The 22,286-nt window shown below is 42.2% G+C and overlaps 12 protein-coding genes across 12 annotated transcripts; 6 read left to right on the forward strand and 6 right to left on the reverse strand.

The window, feature by feature from the left end:
* Positions 1 to 1,879: 1,879 nt before the first annotated feature.
* On the reverse strand, positions 1,880 to 2,525 carry LOC108114280. Its single transcript, XM_017225177.1, has 2 exons — positions 2,467 to 2,525; positions 1,880 to 2,333 (listed from the first exon to the last, which is right to left on the reverse strand). Exons 1-2 carry the CDS (start codon positions 2,476 to 2,478, stop codon positions 2,064 to 2,066), a joined length of 282 nt encoding a protein of 93 aa, XP_017080666.1. The 5' UTR covers positions 2,479 to 2,525; the 3' UTR covers positions 1,880 to 2,063.
* Positions 2,526 to 3,685: 1,160 nt separating this feature from the next.
* Positions 3,686 to 4,297, reverse strand: LOC108114286 (vitelline membrane protein Vm26Ab). Its single transcript, XM_017225182.1, has 2 exons — positions 4,252 to 4,297; positions 3,686 to 4,179 (listed from the first exon to the last, which is right to left on the reverse strand). Exons 1-2 carry the CDS (start codon positions 4,261 to 4,263, stop codon positions 3,952 to 3,954), a joined length of 240 nt encoding a protein of 79 aa, XP_017080671.1. The 5' UTR covers positions 4,264 to 4,297; the 3' UTR covers positions 3,686 to 3,951.
* Positions 4,298 to 4,699: 402 nt separating this feature from the next.
* Positions 4,700 to 5,247, forward strand: LOC108114278 (extensin). The gene is made up of 2 exons (XM_041818335.1): positions 4,700 to 4,755; positions 4,838 to 5,247. Exons 1-2 carry the CDS (start codon positions 4,741 to 4,743, stop codon positions 5,108 to 5,110), a joined length of 288 nt encoding a protein of 95 aa, XP_041674269.1. The 5' UTR covers positions 4,700 to 4,740; the 3' UTR covers positions 5,111 to 5,247.
* A 523-nt stretch (positions 5,248 to 5,770) lies between these two features.
* Positions 5,771 to 6,322, reverse strand: LOC108114276 (vitelline membrane protein Vm26Ab). The gene is made up of 2 exons (XM_017225173.1): positions 6,252 to 6,322; positions 5,771 to 6,188 (listed from the first exon to the last, which is right to left on the reverse strand). Exons 1-2 carry the CDS (start codon positions 6,261 to 6,263, stop codon positions 5,853 to 5,855), a joined length of 348 nt encoding a protein of 115 aa, XP_017080662.1. The 5' UTR covers positions 6,264 to 6,322; the 3' UTR covers positions 5,771 to 5,852.
* A 1,251-nt stretch (positions 6,323 to 7,573) lies between these two features.
* Positions 7,574 to 9,579, forward strand: LOC108114257 (toll-like receptor 3). Its single transcript, XM_017225154.2, has one exon. The coding sequence runs from the start codon at positions 7,586 to 7,588 to the stop codon at positions 9,308 to 9,310; it is 1,725 nt and encodes a 574-aa protein (XP_017080643.1). The 5' UTR covers positions 7,574 to 7,585; the 3' UTR covers positions 9,311 to 9,579.
* A 342-nt stretch (positions 9,580 to 9,921) lies between these two features.
* Positions 9,922 to 10,328, reverse strand: LOC108114279. Its single transcript, XM_017225176.1, has one exon. It carries the CDS (start codon positions 10,295 to 10,297, stop codon positions 10,004 to 10,006), a length of 294 nt encoding a protein of 97 aa, XP_017080665.1. The 5' UTR covers positions 10,298 to 10,328; the 3' UTR covers positions 9,922 to 10,003.
* A 300-nt stretch (positions 10,329 to 10,628) lies between these two features.
* LOC108114281 (larval cuticle protein F1) lies at positions 10,629 to 11,017 on the forward strand. The gene has a single exon (XM_017225178.1). The coding sequence runs from the start codon at positions 10,670 to 10,672 to the stop codon at positions 10,934 to 10,936; it is 267 nt and encodes an 88-aa protein (XP_017080667.1). The 5' UTR covers positions 10,629 to 10,669; the 3' UTR covers positions 10,937 to 11,017.
* A 582-nt stretch (positions 11,018 to 11,599) lies between these two features.
* LOC108113901 lies at positions 11,600 to 12,156 on the reverse strand. The gene is made up of 2 exons (XM_017224607.1): positions 12,148 to 12,156; positions 11,600 to 12,040 (listed from the first exon to the last, which is right to left on the reverse strand). The coding sequence occupies exons 1-2, from the start codon at positions 12,154 to 12,156 to the stop codon at positions 11,600 to 11,602; spliced, it is 450 nt and encodes a 149-aa protein (XP_017080096.1).
* A 116-nt stretch (positions 12,157 to 12,272) lies between these two features.
* Positions 12,273 to 12,679, reverse strand: LOC108113902. Its single transcript, XM_017224608.1, has 2 exons — positions 12,668 to 12,679; positions 12,273 to 12,605 (listed from the first exon to the last, which is right to left on the reverse strand). The coding sequence occupies exons 1-2, from the start codon at positions 12,677 to 12,679 to the stop codon at positions 12,402 to 12,404; spliced, it is 216 nt and encodes a 71-aa protein (XP_017080097.1). The 3' UTR covers positions 12,273 to 12,401.
* A 1,305-nt stretch (positions 12,680 to 13,984) lies between these two features.
* On the forward strand, positions 13,985 to 14,314 carry LOC108114096. Its single transcript, XM_017224855.1, has 2 exons — positions 13,985 to 14,016; positions 14,072 to 14,314. The coding sequence occupies exons 1-2, from the start codon at positions 14,008 to 14,010 to the stop codon at positions 14,312 to 14,314; spliced, it is 252 nt and encodes an 83-aa protein (XP_017080344.1). The 5' UTR covers positions 13,985 to 14,007.
* A 1,924-nt stretch (positions 14,315 to 16,238) lies between these two features.
* Positions 16,239 to 16,526, forward strand: LOC108113903. Its single transcript, XM_017224610.1, has 2 exons — positions 16,239 to 16,256; positions 16,314 to 16,526. Exons 1-2 carry the CDS (start codon positions 16,239 to 16,241, stop codon positions 16,524 to 16,526), a joined length of 231 nt encoding a protein of 76 aa, XP_017080099.1.
* A 1,718-nt stretch (positions 16,527 to 18,244) lies between these two features.
* LOC108114081 lies at positions 18,245 to 19,657 on the forward strand. Its single transcript, XM_017224835.1, has one exon. It carries the CDS (start codon positions 18,245 to 18,247, stop codon positions 19,187 to 19,189), a length of 945 nt encoding a protein of 314 aa, XP_017080324.1. The 3' UTR covers positions 19,190 to 19,657.
* Positions 19,658 to 22,286: the final 2,629 nt, after the last annotated feature.

Genomic DNA, 22,286 nt, shown 5'->3' on the forward strand with positions numbered 1-22,286 from the left:
CGTAACTCGAAGGAGATTTGCATACGCATACGCCGTGTGGGCGATACCGATGGCGACTGGACTAGCCGAAGTTCTACAACCGCTTCGAGCTTTTCGGGTTGTAAATCAAACTTGCCAAGCATTTCAATTAAGAGCCTCCTGAGATCCGGCTTGGATCGCAGTTGCCTTGCCTTGCTGATATCTTACACAGTGCGAAAAATTGCTGGCAATTAATTTTGTGGCACTTGTGCAACACAGCGATTAAATCAAAATGCAATTTATTGGTCACCCGAGTTGAAATGCGAGCGCTCTGGGATCGGGTTTTTTCTTTTTAATTCGTTATTGATGTCTCCGCAAATTGATCGCAGCAAGTTCTAATCGCCGCAGACTCGCCATTATCGCCCCAATGCTCTCGAATGACAGTGTACAACTGTCAATTAGACAAGATTGTTGTAATCGCCGGAGCTGTGGGTAAACAGCGGGGGGTAATTATAGCATTCGGGCCTGGGAGTCTCCTTGTTGGTTAAAGAGATATGCGTATGGCTAATTGGAGGTAGGTAGGTGGGAATTCATATTCAATTTGGATAAGGCAATCGGGGGATCTATATCAAGTTAAAGTTGTTACGGATCGTCGTTATTTACAGTATATTGACAGAATGGCTACTTTTAAGCTGAAATTCGTTATTAAAAAACATTTAAATTCAACAAAAACTGTTTAAAGTGCAGTACTTAAAACTATTTTCCTTAATTTTAACCAATAAAGCAACCTCAAGCAGCTCTTTCACAGAGAGCCCGCAGCTGTAGCCTGGGAAACCGACCGTTTAAGTGCAACTTCTGGGGCTTCGGCAATTATAAATCGCGAGGGGACCACCTTATTGATGGGGCGTGACCATCAAGACAAAAGGCAGTGTTAAAATTTTAATTTAATTTCCCGACTGCAGCCACAAACAAGTAAATTAACGGCAAGAAGTGCAACAATACGTGCAGCAGGGAGGTAGGTGTATGTGTATTATTTTCCGAGTGGGCGTGACAAAGGCGTTGAAAACAACGAAGAGAATTTCAAATCAGCGCGACTCAAAGACTTGAATTAATTTGCAAAAATTTAGTTTCTTAGTTAAATGTCGTTCGCTTGATTTGATTTTCATATTTCGTAGTCAGTTGCATGCGGCGTTTGATTAATGCCAAAGTTTGGCTTGGGTGGGTTCAAGTAAGGCGTGGCTTCGTTTAACTTATTGATTGTTGGTGATTAGCAAAATGCAATTTAAGCGGCGCCTTTTAATTGAGTGCAATATTCGCAGTGGAACTAGCAGCTACCAATGACCTCTAAGCCGACACACACGCAACTTGCAATCAAAATGATAAACAATGCCGCTAGCTGGTCATAAAAACCACGTAGGGTCAGGGCTATAAAGGGGTGCTAGCTGCGTAAACAAAGCTCAAGGATTACGTCGAGAAACGTGGCGAAATGTCGATGAACCGGAATGAGCGCACAAAACAGGCAAAACACCCTTTGAGGACACTTTGTCTTCGGGAAACTGGCTAAAAGGAATAGTGGTCTAACTCATACTTGCCTTCGATTAAAGTGTTTGAAGTTGGTCGAATTAAAAAAAGTTTAGTTTCAATATGAATATATATATGGAGAGTAGAATGATTATTATTTCTAAATTGTTATTGAACTCTATCAAATTGGCAATTTGAATTTTGTCGAATAACTAGAAGTTTCCCTTTTATAAAATTTAAAATTTTATTGAAAACCCAATCTATTTATATTCAAATTTATAAATAAAACTGATTGTAAGATTTCCAAAGAGTAAACCGTATTAAATAGTTTCTCTCTTTCACAATTCCCACTGCCCACTTCCAGATTAATTTCAAACGGAAAGAATAAAACTCGTTTCAGTTCTCAGTCGGTCATTGCGTGGGCCTGATGCATTGCGTTTTTATTTGTATTTGCCTCCGAGCGTGTATCTCCATCTCCGCCTGTATCTCTATCTGTATCTGTATCTTTCTCTGCTTCTGACGATGTCTGGTGAACACGTGCGGCATCCTGGCACAGGATCCCTTCAGCATCCTAGGACATCTTCTTACTTCTTCAGGATGGTGGCCACAGGGGCGGCGGCATAAACGGCTGGCACAGCGGCACTGTGAGCCACACTGTGGGCACTGTAGCTGCTGGCATAGGGGGCAACATAGGGGGCGTAGGCAGAGGTGTAGGCGGCGGTGTAGGCGAGGGGAGTGGCAGCTGGCAGGGAGCTGTAAGCCAGGGGGGTGGAGTAGGCCAGAGGAGCGTTGTAGGCCAACAGACCAGGACTGGCAGCAGCGGCGGCGAACAGAGCGCACAGGACAACGGCGAACTGCAGGATAAAAGGTATGGAAACATTAAAAGATTTAGAAGAAGTCCTTAATATTGCTTTTACAAGTCATTCTAAGTATGTCAGGCAAACTACTTTCTGATGATATCCTTAAACCACATATATTTCAACTTACGAATTTCATCATTTTGATAGAGTTGTGTTAACTTCGAAGCTTGACTTCTGATTGATGTCAGTGGATAGTTTGGAAGTAGTTTATATAGTCAAATATCCATTTCATCCTTGACGAAGCCCACTGGAAGCTAACAATATTTTAAAACATTTCCATCACGTACCATGGCTAAATCAGGGCCAACAATTCGGTTGGATTTTAGTAGCAGTATACTTAAAAATTTTCAGATCTGTATTTGATATGCTTGCAGATAGTACGCATTTCTTGGGAATTTATTTCCAATAAATGTTTTTTATTCCTTCGCAGCCTGAGCATTTCCGCGACTGGCGTCAGCAGCTGCCGATTGCGGATTAAATTATCATAATTTAACACTCAGTGCGTTTTGTGGGCTATGGACGTGCGTGTCATTCCAACCAATCATGGACATCTTCGGTTTTCTGCTCACTCTTTACGTTTCAATTGTCAGCCACTTGAACGCGCCGCGCCGCTTTGCATTCTAATCAGAGATGCAAATAAAAATAGAAGCGGTTCATCCAGTTTCGAAGGACGTCAGCGAGTTGAACCTCTAGTTTATGGTGGCGGACAACTATGGCAGGGAATCGTTAGCCTTGGATCAAGGGCTCTGGGAGTTCAATAAACCTGCCGTCTTGTTGACCCTTTTATTGCAGTGTAAACATGGCCATGACAACGAAGAACGCAGTTTCCTTTACATTTTATAGTTTTATTGAAAAAATAATAAACTTTGTAGGTACCAAGATGATAGAAAAATTGACTAAGATTTTTTATTTAGTCATTTTAATAAAAGTTTTACTTCCAAACGTATTGTTTGTTAAACTAATTTAATAATTGCATAATCCGTTTTTCCAAAATACATTCTTATTTATCTGAAAACAAATTCTGACAAACGTTCTTATTTATCTGAAAAAATATCTTTTGATTCATCCAAATACATTTTATTAAATAATTTCTTGCAAATGTAATGCGGATACTGGAACTAAATCATCTACCATTCATAGATAAAAGAAAATTTAAATCTTTAACATTTAATTTGTGAATATATATAAGTATATAAGAATATACGTTTATATAGTGTAAGCCATTATTAACTTGTTTTGACTTTTAAATTATTTTTTATTAAGTATTTACTTTACTATGCTGCCTAAAAGTATGCTATAATACATATTATCCCACATCACAAGAGCAGATAAATTCAACAAAATGATTTACGTTTCACGCAAAATGCATTATTTATTTCAACAATTATATTCCTTTTTTATATTTGTATGTCCTGATCCCATGACTTAACTTTCAGCAGTCGGCAGAGGTGGGAAAACTAAGAATCTGCCGAACTAATACCAGGGATGGTAAGGTGGATAGCAGTGGGATGAAGTAGGTTGGTTATCAGGGAAGTATCCTTGTTGTAATATAGATGATTTTCTCAGGTCCGGTTCAGTAGTCAGAGGATCCATGTTCACAATCTATCTCATCTTAACGGTAGTAGGCGGCATAAGGGTAGGCGGAGTAGGCAGAGGCATAGGGATACGAGTAGGCGGAGTAGGCAGCGGCCACTGGTGCGGTGTAGGCAGCGGTGTAGGCAGCAGAGTAAGGAGCAGCAGCCACATAGGGAGAAGAGTAGGCACTGTAGGCCAATGGAGCAGCAATCACCGCTGGCTTGGCAGCCACACAAGCCACGATGGCGAACAGGCAGAGAGCGAACTAGAAGTATAAGGAAAATCACTGTAAGTAATCCTTTGATTCCCGAGAAGCCAGTAATCCTTTAATCCTTACGTATTTGAACATGTTGATTGGTTGGTTTAGTTGTGAACGGTTGGTTCTCAAGTACTAGACTGATATCTCCTAGACCACAGGCCCTCGGGTATATATAGCAGAATCGGTCGAGAAAATTCCAAGCCCCAAAACAGCGAAGGTGATGCCTGCGAATTGGTATTCACAAACCATTCTCAGATCGGTTCCATGTCCACTTTTAAAGCCAGCCAAGGAGAATCTTTAGCATTATGGCTTTGCACTTTTGGTTTCATTTGGTATTTTTAAAAGCGTGACGAAAAGCGAAAAACAAATCGAATGTGAGGGCGTGTTTTGCATATAAAACATGGGCTTGATATTGATCCATCGATCGGCGATCCAAGACTTGGAATGACCCACAAAAAACTGCCGGGTTGGGTTCAGAAAATTATAAAGCTGGGTTCTGTGTCTCCAATCATGTTTATTTCGTTGTCAGAACGTTAGGCAATCAGATCTTATCAGCTTGGATTAGCTATGTACAGGAAATTAGTAAGTCTCAAGCGGTTTACCGCCGAGAAGTCGATGCACTTGCTCAAAGATGATGAGCCCTCGCCACCGGTGGCCATTTCAGGTAGCGTTCCTCCTCCTTCTCCTTCTGATCCACTTGGCTGCTGCTGGTCAGATCCAGGATGCTGCCGAGGAGATCGACGTACCGCCTGCCCATCGAGCTGCACCACCACCACAACCGCAGGCAGCTGGAGCTGCTGCTCCCCCACCACCACTGGGCCCACCACCACCTGTGGGCTCTGTACCGCCACCGAGCTATCCTTTGTTCTACCCAGCTGCGTGGCTGCCATTCGGACGTTACAGCGCCTCCATTCCCCTACACATAATAACTGCCTGAGGGCTCGTCCTGTCACTGACCATAAGCTGGTCAAAGGACACTGTTGCCCCTCCTGTTGAATCCCCGCTTTGCTGTTACTGTTACTCGTTTTGTAATTGTTTTATTCGAATGAAATACAATATATTTTTAGATACGCATATGCATAATTATTATTTACTCATGGTGTTGACGCAACTTTCAGCCGGCACTTTTCAAATGGCCAACACGTGACTCTCCTACGAGAGATGCTCCGGTGTCCACATATTTTGAGGAATCTATCACTTTTGCTATTTGCATTTTGTCAATGGGTTGTGACGCAACTCATCTGGCATTTATTCAGTTCATTTCCGCATTTTTAATGGGAAGAATAGGCTTAACATAGAATATGATACTGAATGTGGTTTTCAATGAGAGGTAAGCATGTAAGCAAGTAAGTTAAAGAATTTTGTTTACCTTTAAGAATTGATTAGTTAGTTAATTACTTTGTATAATACTTTTAAAAATAATTACGGAATTTTGTAAAGGAAAATATTCATGTTTCCTTTTAAAGGACTACATCTGAAAAAGAATATGGAATCAAAAACATTTTTCATATCACGTTCAAATCTGTCAATGAGTCTATAAGCCAATGCAAGGCAACCATTTCCCCAACCCCCTTTTCTAGGAACAATGTTTTAAAAGTTTTAGTTTGATTGATTTTTATTGCTAGTCAGGTTCATTCCTAGTCCATTTCGAATCCGTTTTATGTTTTAGGTAATTCCTCTTACAAGACAGTGGTGTAGCCTGCGGCATATGGGTAAGCAGCATAGGGGTAAGCAGAGTAGGCAGCGGCCACAGGAGCGGAGTAGGCAGCGGCAACGGGAGCGGTATAGGCAGCAGCAACAGGAGCAGTGTAAGCAGCAGCAACAGGAGCGGTATAGGCAGCAGCAACAACTGGAGCAGCAGCAATGCCGTTGAAGTTGCGGGCGACGTACTGGGAGCTGGTGGCGGTGACAACTCCAGCTGGAGCAGCGGCAACCACAGGAGCGGCGGCCAGGACAGCGGGCTTGGGCTCAGCCACAGAGGAGGCCACCAGGGCGCACAAGACAACGAGGGCGGACTGTAAGAAATGAGGCAGTTAAATCCTGTCTAGAGATTTGGATATAGAAAACCATCAACCCACCAGCTTGAACATGTTGGTTTAGTTTGATTTGAGCTAGCAAATTGGACTATGATTTGATTCGCTTGGGCTTGCAACTTTTATAGTCCATGGAACTCGATCGGATGCTTTTGAATTTCTGGGCACACACGATAATCGGGCGAATGATTCTATACCGCCTGCATGGGAATGCAGAACGGCCTTTGAGTGGCTCAATTTGCCGTTTGGCTACGTGCCCACCGCTCGGGGAGGTCGATCCGAAACCGAATCGGAATCCGAATCGGAATCCAAAACGCATCCATTATTTTGGGCACGTCCGCATTGTGGGCCCATAAAAGTTGTCGCCGCGAAGGTAACCAGTAGCCCGATGTGATTGATGCCACCAGACAAAGCTAATTGCCGATGAGTAACCTCTTGTGCCAAGAGTTGGCCAGGAATCAATGTAACGCCTCACGCCTTAATCCGATTGCGAATGCATCGTTTCAGGGTTACGTTCGACGAGTGCAATCGACTTTATGCAACCATCACAGCACACGCCCACCATGTCGTCGCCATCGTTCAGATCCTCTGCCGCCAAAATCTAATCTGTTCTACTGATGCAACGAGGCTCAATCTCGCCCACTGGCCAAAACGCCAGTTATGCGCATTCGCTGCTATCGAGAAAGGTCAACAAACTAACTGGAGAGATGCAATTTCGAGGGGGTCGAAAGATATCAGTGGCACTATAGTTAGCAGACAGCGCTTAATAAGAGTCAAGCTCAACTTACCAGCCATTCACAATCGAAGCGTGCCTATATGGTTATATATCTCTGCTGGAAAAAGAAACCAGACAGATTGAGGTTCTAAAAGGGGAAATCTTTTGGGGAAGGGAGGTTAACCAAGTCAATACCCTTTGAATTGGGTGACTCCAAGTACTAAGTGTTAGTTAGATGGATTAATCTTTAAAGGGAATGTAAGAATATAAACAAGATAAGAAATCTTAAAGAAATACTTTGTGTTATAAATAAGGGTTTTAATCAAAGTCATGATATTGCGATTTATGTTTTTAACAGCAAAATATATATTTGATTTTTAAGAGAACTTTAAAGATGGAAGTTATAGTTCTTACTTAAAACTTAATATAACTCTAATAAGAGTACGAATATAAACAAAACAAAGTGCAGACCGACAATTTTTATCATCATACAGCTGTAGGCTACTGAAAGCTGCCAATCTTTGAGGGAGCCAGATAAAGTCAAATCAATATATATAAAACACATATAGTACATTCATTGAGTGGAAGCTGGAGTGCAGTCTGAGGTTTTGCATTACTGCAGTTTACAATGCTGATTGACGGCGAGCGGTTCGTAAAGAAAAATATGAATAAAACGCGATGGATACCCGTAATGATCCTCATCCTTATTCTAACGATAAAAGAAAGTAAAGCCAGCGGTGGAGATGTACCCTTGCGATGCGACGAGTACAATCCCATGGGATATATGGACGTGAACGAGGCCTTTTGCACAGTAACCGGATTCACGGTCACTCACAGCCAGAATATCGTGATCAAGAACATATCGCCCGGCAATATGGTGAAGTTCATGAAGTTTTACGAGTCGACGCTGCTATATATGCCCTTCCATCTCTTCGAAACGTTTCCATATCTAAAGACCCTGGACGTATCGAATACAAACATTTTGGAGCTAACCAGAAATGCCTTCAGTGCGGCCAGTAATCTTACCTATCTGAATCTGGCCTATAACAACTTGACTTCCATCCAGACATCGGTATTCAATGGAGCTAGTAATTTGATGAGATTGGATCTTTCCTATAATGAAATATCTTCACTGAGCGTTAATGCTTTCTGTGGCTTGCAGAACATTGGCCAAATATATCTAACTGGCAATCTGCTGACGGAGCTGCACAATGATATTTTCAAGGATAATGAGTATCTGGAGAAGATATCCTTCGAGGGGAATCTGCTGGCCAGCATTCAACCGGAGGTTTTCCGCAATATGAGGCGGATCAAGGAGGTGAATCTATCCAACAACCAACTCGTTTTCATCCATCCGGATACCTTTGCCGATGCTGCAAGCTTGGAGAATCTGATGTTGTCCTACAATAAGTTGAAAGACTTTTACCTAACGGAAAAGAGCATCGTCCACCAGCTGTACTTGGATAATAACAATCTGACCAATTTGACCATTAATGCCACACGATTCGTACGCGCCAGTCACAATCAAATTTCGAAGCTTATTTTGCATCAGATTCTGCACATCGAAACATTGGATTTGAGTAGCAACAAATTAACTAGTCTATCCAACATCACAAACATTACCTACTTGCTCTCCCTGGACGTCTCGGATAATCCCATTGAGCCTCTGAACATCAGCACCTTTTCGCAACTCAAAAGACTGAGAGGGTTAAATCTTCGAGGAACTGGCATCCGAGAGGTGAAGTTTGGAATGTTTTCAAAGCAGAAATACTTGGAGGACCTGGACTTATCGTTCAACAACTTGACCAGCCTCAATCTGGATATGTTTGTGCCGTATCTGACTAACCTGAAAAAGTTCCTAATAGACGGCAATGGACTAACGGAGCTCCTGGGTAATCGTACGATTTCCGAAGCCTTCCCACTACTTCAGAAATTGGGAGTTTCCAGAAATCGCTTTAATTGCACCTATCTGCACCGTCTCCTTATTCCACCTTCGCTTCCCGAATCTGTGGTGCTGAATATCGAACCGGATAACAACCTGGAGGAGACCCCACATATCCGGGATGTCTCCTGCATCAGTCAATCTCAAATGCTGGTCAATGCCTCCTTCACCGCCGAAGAGTCCCGCCTCGAAACTCAGATCCTCACCTTGTCAAAGCAGCTGGACATTGTGGGAATTCACTCGAAGAATCTGGAACTTCACCTGGTTTTCATGCAGGTCTTTGCCTACGTTTTGGGCAGCATGGTCCTGGTGGGCATGGTGGCGCTTATAGTCCTCCGGCATCTGAAGAATCGTCGATCCGGTCGATACGATCGCAGCAGCATAGTCTTCCGCTCCAACGCCACAATGGAAGCTAATCTGACCCTGGGCAGTGAAGATCTTCAGTAATTCCGCACAAATGACTTTTAAAACACTCAAAAAATGTAAAATAATGACAAATATAAAAAAGAATAAATTTTAATATGTAACTTAGGAGGTAAAATAAAATGGATAAGTCAAAATATTTTATTAATATATTTCATTAAGTTATTGCTTTTACAAAGATCTTTAATTAAACTTTTATTTTTTTTTTCAATAATAATCTTGACTATAAGAAGTTGTAGGCATAACTTGAGATGTGAAATGTAAAATGCGGAAATAAAATTGATAAAAAGTCATTGAGAAAGATGAGAAATAGTTGCGGGTTTATCTGAGACGACCTTGCAGTCCACAGAAGTGGCTTCCTGTGTGCCATTGAGTTCTGATAACTTCGAGCTAAGACCTTGAAACCTCGAGAGATCATCAATTGTAACGCCTTTTCATAAATCAAACATTTCCTTTCAATGTATAAGTAAATGCATCCTTCAAGATACATTTTTATTCATTAAGTTTATTTAAAAAAAAATAAATATTGGCAAAAATTTTTACTAATTTTTAACATTTTTTACTGAAACCACAAGTTAGTTTGTAAGCGAGAAAATTGCTGAAATAAAATAAAAGGATAAAAAAGGCAAATTTGATTCGGTTTTTATAGTTCTTTTATTATTTTTTCTTTTTCAGTTTGTGAAGTTCCTAGGAGTCCGGTAGTTTTGATCAAGCATCCTACTTCTTCAGCAGAAGGGGAGCGGTGTAGGGAGCAGCAACATAGGGAGATGCCACATATGGAGACGCCACATAGGGAGAAGCCACATAGGGAGAAGCCACATAGGGAGATGCCACATAGGGAGATGCCACGTAGGGAGCCGCGAAGTTGCCGTGGTATTCCCGGCTGTAAACAGCAGACGCCGGAGCAGCAGCCACCAAAGGAGCAGAGTAGGCCAGAGGAGCGACGATTCCAGGCTTGGCAGCCACGCAGGCAATCAGAGCGAAGAGGGCGACGGCGAGGAACTTGAACATCTTGGTGGATTTGGTTTGTTTTGATTTGCTGGCAAACGAAACTGATGACAACTGCTGGATGAGCACGGCGTTTTATACCGAACCGACCACCCACAATTAGCCTTGGCACTTAAGTTTAGTAGTTATATTTCTTGGGCCAACATTTAATTAGCTAAAGTACTCGATGTCGTACCTTAATGCGTTGGGTAAAGTCAACTGCGCATAGTACGTGACTGGCCTAAGCAATATAATTTAGTTTTTGGACCGGAGACCTTGCAAGGTCGTTAGGCATTCGGTTGTGGGGCTATAAAAGCCACGGCTCTGGTCTGTTTTAGACATCAGTTGCATTTGTTCAATCCGACAAGTAAAACCAAAAAAACAAACCAATCCAAGATGTTCAAGTTCGTCGCCGCCGTTGTCTTCGCTCTGTTTGCCTGCGTGGCCGCCAAGCCTGGAATCGTCGCTCCTCTGGCCTACTCTGCTCCGTACGTGGCCTCGCCGTACGTGGCGTCTCCGTATGTGGCATCTCCCTATGTTGCTGCCCCATACACCGCTGCCTATGCCGCCCCCTACACCGCCGCCTACGCAGCTCCCTACACTGCCGCCTACACAGCTCCCTATGCCGCAGCCTACACCTCCCCTCTTCTGCTCAAGAAGTAGGTTTCCGGAAGGATGGCCAACATCGGAGGATAGCAGATTGACACTAGCAATGATACTGAAATAAACCCGCAAACAAACGAACACATTTCTCTTTTATTTGGGTGGGGGTTCAAAGGAAGCTTCCAGGCGTCATCGGTATAAGTTGGCCTATATAGAAGAGATTTAAAAATGAAACTTCCTTTAAAATATACAAGACAATTGGTCGGTTTAAGGATTGCGAATATGTTAAGCCTTCAGCTTCATATATTACTATGAAATAAAAAAAATGTTTACCTTTTTCCACATAAAAATTATGAAAACAGCATGTTTAACTATAAGCACGACACAATACCTTGCATGGTAACAAAAGAGTCCACAAACTAATAATAATTAAGGATAATTATCTGTTGCCCGCCCACATGTTGCCGGGCGTGCAGCGCTTCCATTCCGGACACAACACACAGCGTTTAGACAATGCAACGTGCGACGTATAAAATTAGATGCCGTGGCGTATACATAATCTGCGCCAAGTCACAAACAGAAACAACCCAATTCTTCCAAAGAGTTTTGCATATATTTTATTTGATTATTATATAAAATTAGGTTGAAGTCAAAAAATAATTCCACAAACCAGCCCAGAAGTATGCTACCATTTTGGTTATTGATCTCGCCAAACAGTGTGTATTAACCCTTAGGCCATGCATTGTAGTTGACCAGACTTCGAGTTTTGAAACCGAAGCTATTGAACACCTGCAGGTTGGCTGACCAGCTCAGGGTGAATGAAATGTTCCCGAAGGGGTCAAGAACCACCCTGTGCTTCACTGGCTTCTGTTTCTGGTGGTTCTTTTTGGCATTGCTCTGCAGCTGGTTGAATGCACTGTACAGTGAAGTCGACGGATGCTGCACGAACTTTTGGACTCCCATGACGAATTTTTGGGCTTCTCCAAAGAAATCATTGACTGTAAACAGTTTGGCTGGGTCATCAATGAATTCGATTCCTTCAATTGGTTCCTGGTAATAAGATTCTTCTCTTAAATCAAAGCTTCGGGGAACTTGAGTTGGTAGAATGATATACATCGGTTGGCATGGGTCCCCATCAATTAAAAGTAACCAAATAAAAAAAAACTGTTGAAAAAGTACAATACTTTAAACATATTCTGATACATTGTTGTAAGAGCAGTGTCTGTAGAAATATTTATATACTACTGGAGGCAAAAAGTAAATTTACTTACAGCCAACATCTCTCTTTAAAATCTGATTCATAACTTAGCCAAGGTAAGACACCAACGAAGGCTTAAATAGCCCTTGGGACTAACGTACTTCCCTCCTCCCAAAGAAGCAAATTATGACACATAAATTCCAGACCAATTTCAGAACTTTATTTTAGGCATGTCCGTCAAAGAGGTGGCTAAACTTCAGGGAATAGCTGTGGGCGACAGGTTAACTATCGACTGCTTGAGGACGCCTATTTGTGAGATGGCTCCACCTAGATCCAGCCATATCCATGTCCATGACCATGGCCATAGCCTCCATAGCTGATGGGATGCACAACGCTGTGCGAGGTGGTCCAAATGGGCTGGATCACTCGCACTGAAGGCAGACTGTGATACGAGCTGGTAATGATGGGCGACGAATGCAGCAGACCGGGAGCGGCACAGCTCAAAGCCAGGCAGAAGGCAAGGAAAACGAACTAGGGGCGGGAGTTGGTAACTTAATTAACTCCTTTTCATGGCCAAGTTGGGAAATCCTTACCAGCTTGAACATTTTGAGTGGGTTTTGATTACTGAAGAACTTCTTGAACGCGAAACTCGAAGTGGAACTCGTTGAGAAGCTGCCAAAAGATGGTTTGATGGCTGCTTGAATGCGATGCCGCTTTATATAACGCAGGCCAGAAGGCAAGAAGCCCCAACAATCGCTCGACCTCGGTCCGATACACAAAACCCTAAAAGCCTCTTTGAAATCTTAGCGGACGCGGAGTGCTCAGATTTCCCAGCTGGCGGGCTCAGGTGAGTGACTGACTGACTGACTTCGGTTTTGCAGTTGGCCCACCCACCCACTGAAAGTTGCAACACAAATGCGTTTTTGATATTGGCAACTACGCACCGCAATAGCTATCCAAAAATCTGCCAAGAACTGCGCAATTTTATCAAGCGAATAACAAATCAGCAGCCTACAAAAATACGAAAACATTCAACAGAATTATATTCAGTTCGAACAATAAACTCATTTAATTGATTTCGGCGTGGGAGTTTGTTTTCATTGGTTCCAAGACAAAAGGAAACTTGGCCAGTTTTTCCACAGCACCCACACTGACCTTGAAAGAGTCCCGAAAGATGGCGGGAAAATACCGGAAGCGCGTCTCAATCCCGGACGCACTTAATTGTTTGTTTTGGGGCCAAGAGCAGGGCCCAAACCAAATTGATGGAAGTAAACAAACGGCAGAGAACATTTGCGACTTAGCGAAAACCAAGGAGTAGGAAATACACAGAGAAGAATCTTAATAGGCTTAAATGTTTATTAAATTGGCAGTTTCTTTAATTTCAATTTACTTTTTTTCTGTATAAATAAAAGTATTTGTAAGGCACCATTTTTAAGAGAAAGCTAGTTAAGAAACGTTTCCCTTCAGTAAGTGGATTATTTATTACTAATATATTCTTAAATTTTTATTCATACAATTCATTTTATAAAACAATTTAAAGAGAAAAAATCTAGATGTAGATGAACTTTTCTTTTGCCAGTGAATGGGAGGCTTAGGTGCAAAACAGAAGGGGGCACCTAGAATGCTCTGTGGCAAGATTCCAAGCAGCATTGTGGTTTCCATGTCTTGTCAGCGGACTCACGACCATCCGATTCGCATCTGGATTCTGAGTGGCAGGGAACGAGTTCCGCTGGCAATTGCAATTGCAACTGGCCCATTCAAAGTGAGTTAAGGGGTTCTTTCATTTGCCGCCTGCTGGGCAAATGCCTTTGACCTTGGCCACCGGTGGCCAAAGTGAAGGTCCGATTGTGAGAGGGCGACTATAAAAGCCAGGAACAGTCAGGAGTGGATATTCAGTTGGTTAGGTGATCTCCAAGGAATTGCAACGAGAAAAATGAAGCTGGTGAGATCAGGACCTATTTGTATCTAATTTTGTTTAAACCCTTTTTCTTAACCAGCTAATCTTCGCCTGTTTGCTTGGCTTGGCTTTGGGCCATGAGGTGTATTACTATACCCCAACCTATGGGTATTATCCTAGTACTTTTGCCAGGACCTCGGCTGTCCTGCCCTTGGCCTATTCCCGTCTGATTGCCCCGGCAGCCGCCGAATCTCATCTTTATCATAGTGTCCAGACCCCGAACTCCTTCCAGCAGCAATATCGCAGTGACTACAAGCCCCTGACCTATGAGTATCTGTACTAGATGCTGGAGAGCAACAAAGCCTCAGAGAGGAGGGATATCTCGTGAACCATGTGTATTGTAACCATGTGAAATTTGAATAAAGTTCGACCACTTCTCATCGAAGGAGGTGATAACTCTGGTTAACCCAGCTATTGTATTGAACTGTCTGTGAAAACAACTTTCCTACTTCCCCCAAAACCAAGTGACCTAGGTCACCCGCTGTCTGTTGAACTCGGCCTCCTATTGTTCAGTTATAAAGCCCCGACAATGGCTGGCTATATCGAATAACCCCGCCCGAATCCTCGCCCTTGTTTACAGTTATTCACCTATGTTCCCGGAGGCCTGTCTAAATTTAACAAAACCGCAATGAGGCAACAAATCAAGACTCTTGCCGTACGTCACCGGTGCGAAAAAAAGAAGCCCTACCGTAGAAAACCATCGCAAAGTGCAATGTGACCCCCACAGGTTGCTCCCCCACAATTGGATTTTTGCCACTAGGTGCGTGGTTCGCAAATCCTGGAAAGAACTCCTTAGGAACGTGACCCGAGGCTGTCACATGGCATCCACCTATGGGACATACGCAAATGACTAGGACGGAAACCAAATGCTAATCGAATCGCTCACATTAATTAACATTTGATTGCTCGATGGATATTGATACTTTGGCGTCTTTTTCGTGGGGCAATAAATTAATATTTCATTATAGATTTACCAAAACTTTGCTGCTCTTGGAAGTTGATTTAATCCTCATTGTTATCCACTATAAATAAACAATTAATTAGTTTTATTTGCCTTAAGTACTTACCAATTAAAAATAAACTGTTATTTTAGGCAATGCGCCAAAAATGAATTAATAAAATGCAAGAATATAAATAATTTCTATTTTTCAAAAAGTGTAATCTTCATACGAAATCTTCTTTCGAGACAGATATTTTCCTTATACCTAAGAAGAATGTATACTAATGAAGCCCTTAAGAAGCTTAAATTTTTAGTTTTCTAACTATTTCTATTAACTTTTTACTTACAAAGTTAAATTCCCTAATGTTCTGCAAAATGTTTTTCAAATTGTACCTTCAACTCAAAATAATTCACAATACTTTATGTTATTACAGAGTACTTAACTGTCCATCAACGACAGTGATTGATGATTACGAAACCAGATTGAGCGCGTGTTCATTATGCAAAGCTAATTAGAAGTAACTCCTCTGGTCAACAGATACCTCTGATTGGGTGGAATGCTGAGGGAAGGTGGCATCCATATCAGTTTACTACAGCCCATCATCTTCTCGTAGAAAAGAACTGGCTGACTGAAAAACCTGTTAATGTTAAAGGAGCTGGGCAGGAGCTCAAGCATCAGCATCTGCATCGGCATCTGATTCGGTCCATGGGGAAGTTCAAGGTTTTACAATGTCCAATTAATGGCTAAAGAAATCACAGTCGACCAGGCAGGCAAATCTATGCGAGCAACAAACTTACATTGCCGAACAAAATAAATACACTTAAAAATAATATTTAATATAGATTTTAATGTAACTATTCAATGTCTTCTTAAAATAAACTTAAGGAAAGTATGACTAACTTAAGAAATATATTTAATTGGGTTGTCAAAAACTGGTTTTAAGACTCCATTCAGTTCTTAGATATTTCCTAACGAACATAATACAACAGTTTTTTAAATGCTTTATTAAAGTCCGGAATTCTAAATTTAAATATAAAATCATTCAATAGGAGGTTCTCCTTTTTTCGTCGTGCATCTGGCACAGAACAGAATTTAGAACGAGCTGCAGGGAGTGGATCCCCGGCAAGTTGTTTACCTACCCAATGTGAAAACAGGCTTTGGGTCCCGGGCCACCAACCTTGGATATAAAAGGTCTTTGGGAATGCAAAGAGGAGCTCAAAGTGAAAACGACACTGGACGGCGTAGTTTGCAGGGTTAACTGAGAAAATGCGCAATTATCTTTGGGTAGGTAACGAATTCCTTTCTCAAGAGAGCAGAACCACTCACCTTCTCCAATTGCAGTTAGCAGTGCTCCTGGTGGTGGCCGCCACCACAGCGTGCGTCAAGGCCAAGCCGGTGGTCTCCTTCGGTGTCAGCTATCATCAGCCCTATCTGGGACCCCAGCCTGGACCTTATTACTACGGTGGACCTTATCAGGGAGGCAACTACTACAACAGCGGTCCGGGACCGTATGGCTACCCTTATCCCTATGCCAATCGCTATGGTTTCGAGTAAAAGCCAAAAGCCCCAGCAAATAGATGCGAAAATCATACAAAAGTCTTTTCACTATTTTCCTCGGCACGCACTGCTAAGCCTTATTTTTCTGTCCAGGTCAGGTCAGATACATAAAATGGGAAGTGGGCTTCGAGTACGTGACATATCCACGGGGTACTCTGGTGACCCAGTGACTGATTTTCCGGATTTTCGATTTCCTGTCACAAAACCCTTTGATTGATTTGGACATGGAGCTCTCAATGTGAAGTTTATTGATGTGGGAGGCGTAATTTGTGTTAGGAATTAACATGGATTGGTCTACTCAATTTAAAAAATGTCAATAAATGCATTAAATTAGATGAATTAAGTCGAAAATAACTATATTATTGACAGCTTAGTGGCCTTTCAAGCTAATTAAGCTAAGCACAATGCCAAGAATATTAGTTACACTTTTCCTTCCTGCAAAATGAATCACCCAGAGTATTTTAGGATTCGACCTTTCCGACCAGCTGATTATGCTAATGTCCTCGGTGGTGTCTCATTTATTTATAGCCCTTGTATCTTCGAGGAGCGATGCATAACCAAAATGCGTTCGGAAAACGTGCAGGCACAGCTTGAGTCTCGGAGAGATGCAACCTGTTGGCTGAAGCATATGATTTCAAGAAACCATCACGGATTAAAGGAGCCTCTGTGACTACAAACTTTCATCTCATCCTCTTACTTTGCTGGTCGACTCGTGATTTCCGGACACATGCGGATAAATTTGATATGCGACACTTGCACGTTGCGGCATGTGGCAATTTAAGCCTTTCCTTGGCCAAAGCTTACTATTAAAGTGTGCATCTAACTTGTTCTTGTGAGCTAAGGTGTAAGGTGTTAAGCGTGATACACCAAAAGAAAAAGAAAGTGAAATGGGAATAAAATTGGGAAAGGGAAGATTTGAATTATAAGAGGCTCTGTAAATAAATATTATAATCAAATGGAAGCACTGCTTTTCTTTAATTGATTGAAATTTCTAAGACCCAAAAAGGGAAACCGGAATGTTTGTTTAATGCCTCTAATGCCCAGTTGGCTTTTCAAACCTCCTATTTCTAGTTCCCTAAAGTTTTCTTGTAGTGTTCATCAAGAAGCTGCTAGCACAGGTGAATGACGTGCACGGATCACGTTCCCAATCACGCACAACAATACTAAAAACTCAAAAGTGCAACCAGCGACGCCAAAAGTGTTGTTAGCTGGCTTTGTTGGCCTGGTTAAAAGGGGAAGCATCAGCAGTCACGTTGAGTGGAAAAGCCCGTGGCGAGCAACAGGTTTTCGTACAAGTAGGGAAACTCCTGCGGGTGTTGAATCGTACAGAGTCGAGTAGTGCAGTGTAGTAGGTTGTGTAGTGTCCTTCTCGACGGCACACAGGGCACTGATTTCCGACGGGTGTGTGTCAGTATGGCAGGCGAGTCCCCGTCGGCCGACCCGAAGCAGTAGCCGAGCTATAGAAATGTCCTCGTGGGGGCGAAGGTTAGGATGCGAAGCTGCCACGACATTGAGGAGCACTATAAAAGCGAGTGCCAAACGCCTGCCACTGGTAGTCTTCATCGAGACTTCAGCGGTGCGCGTTAGCCAGTTAAAAACTCCAATTGGAAAATAACTAAAAACTGAAAGCCAGAACTCGAACTGAAATATTGTGTCTGTGCAAAACAAAAGTGAACTAATAAAATTTTGAAAAAATCAAAATACAAACTCTTATTATGGATACTCTGTCACCCAACAACGGCTCCAAGTCGAGCTCCAGCGGCAGTTCGGCGGCCAGTTCCTCAATGGATCTGGGCAAGCAGCAGCAGAAAGAGAAGCTGCATCGTCATCCAAGGAATGGGCCCAAAAAGCTATCCCGCTCCCGGAGTTTGCTGCAGTTGCTCAGCAGACACTTGGGCAGGCATTTCCATCATCAGAATCACCACAACGATACGGTCTACAGCAGTCAGGATGATATCAGAAGCAGCTCCACGGATTCCTTCAGTTTGAGCTACGAACGGGGCAGCCATGAGTGTCCCATCAATGGTTCATCTCTGGACCTGGAACACACTTCTCGCACGTCGAGCGCCTCAGCTTGCTCCAGATACTCGCCTGGCTTGGATTACTACGATCAGCAGGGACATATTTATGTGGAGGCTGTCTACAGACCAGGCAGTGCCATGGAGCAACTGCATCCGCAGCTGCATTTCGAAGAGGACACCAGCGAGGAGGGCAGCAGTAATGAGGCGGAGGATGAGGTGGAGCTGGGCAATGATGAGAACGAAAACAGCAAGCCACGATCTGCATCAGCCGCGTCCGCCAAGTCCCCGGGACTGCATCTCAGCCGGATTTCCATCTCCTCCTCGGTGAGCCGCATGCTGCAGCATTTCTCCAGTCCCACGGGAAATGTCTCGATGCGCTCGTTATCCTGCAGCAGCACTCCATTGCGACAGCCCAAGAAATCCCTGTCGCCTAACAATTCCAACAGCAGCAGCAGTAGCAGCCACTCCGGCTCCAGTTCCAAGTCCTCCGGTGCTCCTGCCTCCAAGAAGGACAAGAAACAGCAGAGCATCCTGCGACCGCCAGTCCAATATGTCTACATGAAGGGCATGTCGGGGCTATACTCCCGAGTGCCCAGCTATGCGGTCTGCTATCCCTACACCCTGCAGCACATGTACTAAGAATCGATCATACCAAAAATGTTTAAAATAAGGGAAAATATTCGAGGAAGCTGCAAGCTGGTTGGGGGTCTTGAACAATATACTTAGGAATTTTTAGTGATGTACGAGTAGTGCCTGAAAAACCGAGATTTGAGTAGAGAGGAGGAGGAAGACATGGGGGTTTACAAAATACATAAAGAGCAGCGAACATATTTTATAAATGTGTCAAAGCTGAGTTCGCAAACAGCCTGCGAACTGGGCCCAAAATAAGTGTACCTAAAGACAAGCCCCGAAAATCAAAAAACAGAAACCTATTTATGTGCTACGATATACACCTTAGATGATCTAATTGTCTTCGGCTAATTTAGGGACTTTAAGTTTACAAACCGAAATAAATTAACTTTAGCTTAAAGTAAAACCAAAACTGTTATTTAGAAGCCCCTCACATATCCTTCTAAAGTAGCTATTAAAAAATACGATTTTGAGCCCCTAATTTGAACCGTAAAAGTTTACTTTGAAACCAAACGATTTTTGCACTTTTGAACTAGTTTAAAGTATACTTTGCACTGATTTCACTGACTATTGAAAACAAAAACAAAATTTTACGAATTTATACGAAACGAAAACAAAAAGAGAGAAACTAAATTCTTTAAGAACACACACTAATAGAGGAACATTTTACAATAATTCACATTCCAAATAAATCGAAAATTTTTTAAAACAAAACCAATTATTCTAAATAATGAAATATCATGAGGAAATGTAAATGGTATAGTAGATGATAATGAGAAAAGTTAGCAAAAATGTTTAGAGCCTATATATTTTTAGATCCTAACTGAACAGAGATAACCTAACACTTAAGTCTAGCTGTCAATAAAATAAAATATACATGACTATAAAACAAAAATCAAAAAACATTCGATTTTAATTGCATTCAAGGTGAAGGGAAAACAAAGGGAATGAACCGAATTGCATTGGCCAAGGAGCTTCGATTTGTAACGGTTAAGCGAAAGCTTAAGGACACCGTTAACGTAGGCAAAAGCTCCAGCCGAATAATGAAAGAGAGTGAGAGAGAGAGCGCGCGTATTCTGCGAGAGAGAACACATCCTGCACGTGGCCTCCTTTTGTTTGGGTAACAGTCTGCGGAACCAACTGTTCCCTGGGAACAGAGAGCAGAGGCTTGGGTGCTGCCGCGATGATGTAGGCAAAGTCCTCAAAATCAAGTTGCCGAAGGACTCGACCTTATAGTTTTGACTGGCGCATATCATGTCCGTGTGACGTTAATCGACACCGCTGCACTTGGCGGGCGTGGCAAGCGAAAGCGTTTAAAATTTGATGACACCTCAATTATTATGGTTCTTCAAGTCGAGGACATTGAATGGCCCATGTCCGTGTCCCATGCCCCTTGCCCCTTGCCCCTTGCCCCTTGCGCCTTACCACTTGTCCATGCTGAAGTAATCATTTCGAGGTCATTGTATCTTTGAACCCTTTCTTATAATAGCAAACACATAATAAACAAGCCCCAAGCCTCAAAGGATGCGAAATCCTTGGCACAGTTTGTCCTAAAAAATCAAATTAAAATGCATGATTTATCTGCAAACAAACAAAAGCCTTTAACCCGAATTTCTGTAAACAAAAGGAAGACCAATTTTCCTCTTTTCCAAATAGTTTTATGACGCAGTTAGGAAATGAATGTTAAACGAATGGACTGTTTTTATTCGGCAGAAAACTGAGTTTTAATAAGTTTGTTCCAGGAAATGGAAAGATATGTGGTTTTTGCATTCGGTTCTGGTTATTCTATGAAAGGCTATTAGAGACAAAGAAAACATGCATCCGTTCTAGGAATCCTGAAGTATGGGAATTTCAATTGCAGAAAATTAAAATAGCCTCGGGAAGTCTTTTGTGGAAAATTTTCTAGAATCGCCATTCACCATTCACCATTTAAGACAACATTTAAATGTCCTTTTTTAGCAAAAGTCAGTTTCTCAAAGTTGTTCTTTGATTTACCTACCTTATTGTACATTTGCCAACTACCTTATGGTCTGTCCAAAGATATACTTAAAATCCTTCAAAGTTCTTTCGCAATTCGGGTTCAATCACCGACAGGAAAAACAGTTAAGCTTATTCATTAATCTGTTGACAAACTTGATTAGGTCGAACTGAGTTAATGCGCCGCTAAATGGAAGAGACAAGCGCTTAACAAGTCGACGACAATGGAGCCCCAACTTCCCAGCCATCACATCTCACTGGCCAAATTGAATTCGCCGAGTTGTGTCATTTTGGCCAAAACAAAATCACTGCCCGTTCTGACGTCAGTGGGTGTCAACAATTGCGCCTCTAATTAGATGTTCATGGTTTTTCCAGTGGGCGGAATGGGAAAATCCTATCGCTGTCGACACCTCCTGATTCCTAGCATTTAATGCTCCCCCATCTTTTGAGTTTTCATCCCTCCCGCCCCCATTTCATTATCTAAAAGTCAAAACAAAGGACTTCATTAAGCCGCCGCCGTCTTAGCCTGTCTTAAAATGCGTTCTCACAAAATTGGCATTCGGCTTTATTTATAGCGCATTAAAATCAATTTTGGGCGCAATTAAATAAAAAGCAATAACAACAAAGGACAAGACAGGCCGAATCTATTTTCGACCCTCAAACTTAAGTGAGGTGAAATTTTGATAAAATATTGCTTGGCCCAAATGGCACTTGGTTTCTTAAGGGCGCCGCTTAAAGTCCTTGAAAACTGTCATCGTCAAGGATATTTTTAGGCAAATCAGGCACAGGTCCCTCAAAAATAAGCACCAACAAGCCCCTCAGTGCTATTTTCAACAATGGCAAATTGAATCAAGCCAGAAAGTCAAACGGAACAAAGTGAAATGAAAACGTCTAGCTGATTAATAATTGATGGCTCTGTGGGGAGAGAAAAGAAAAACAATTAAAGGCAGTAAAATTCCTTTGAATTCTGTCTCGAATAATCGATGCCTAAAACTGATTACTTAAAAGGTAAATAAGCATTACCTAAATAAATTTAATTCTTATAAATACCAATAACTACTTTTTTAATAGAATTAAATTAAAATTAAATTATCATCAAAAAACTAGAGCCTTAAAAAGTTTTGCTGAA

Source organism: Drosophila eugracilis, unplaced genomic scaffold (genome assembly GCF_018153835.1).
Source record: "Drosophila eugracilis isolate 14026-0451.02 unplaced genomic scaffold, ASM1815383v1 contig_2154, whole genome shotgun sequence".
Lineage (NCBI taxonomy): Eukaryota > Metazoa > Arthropoda > Insecta > Diptera > Drosophilidae > Drosophila > Drosophila eugracilis.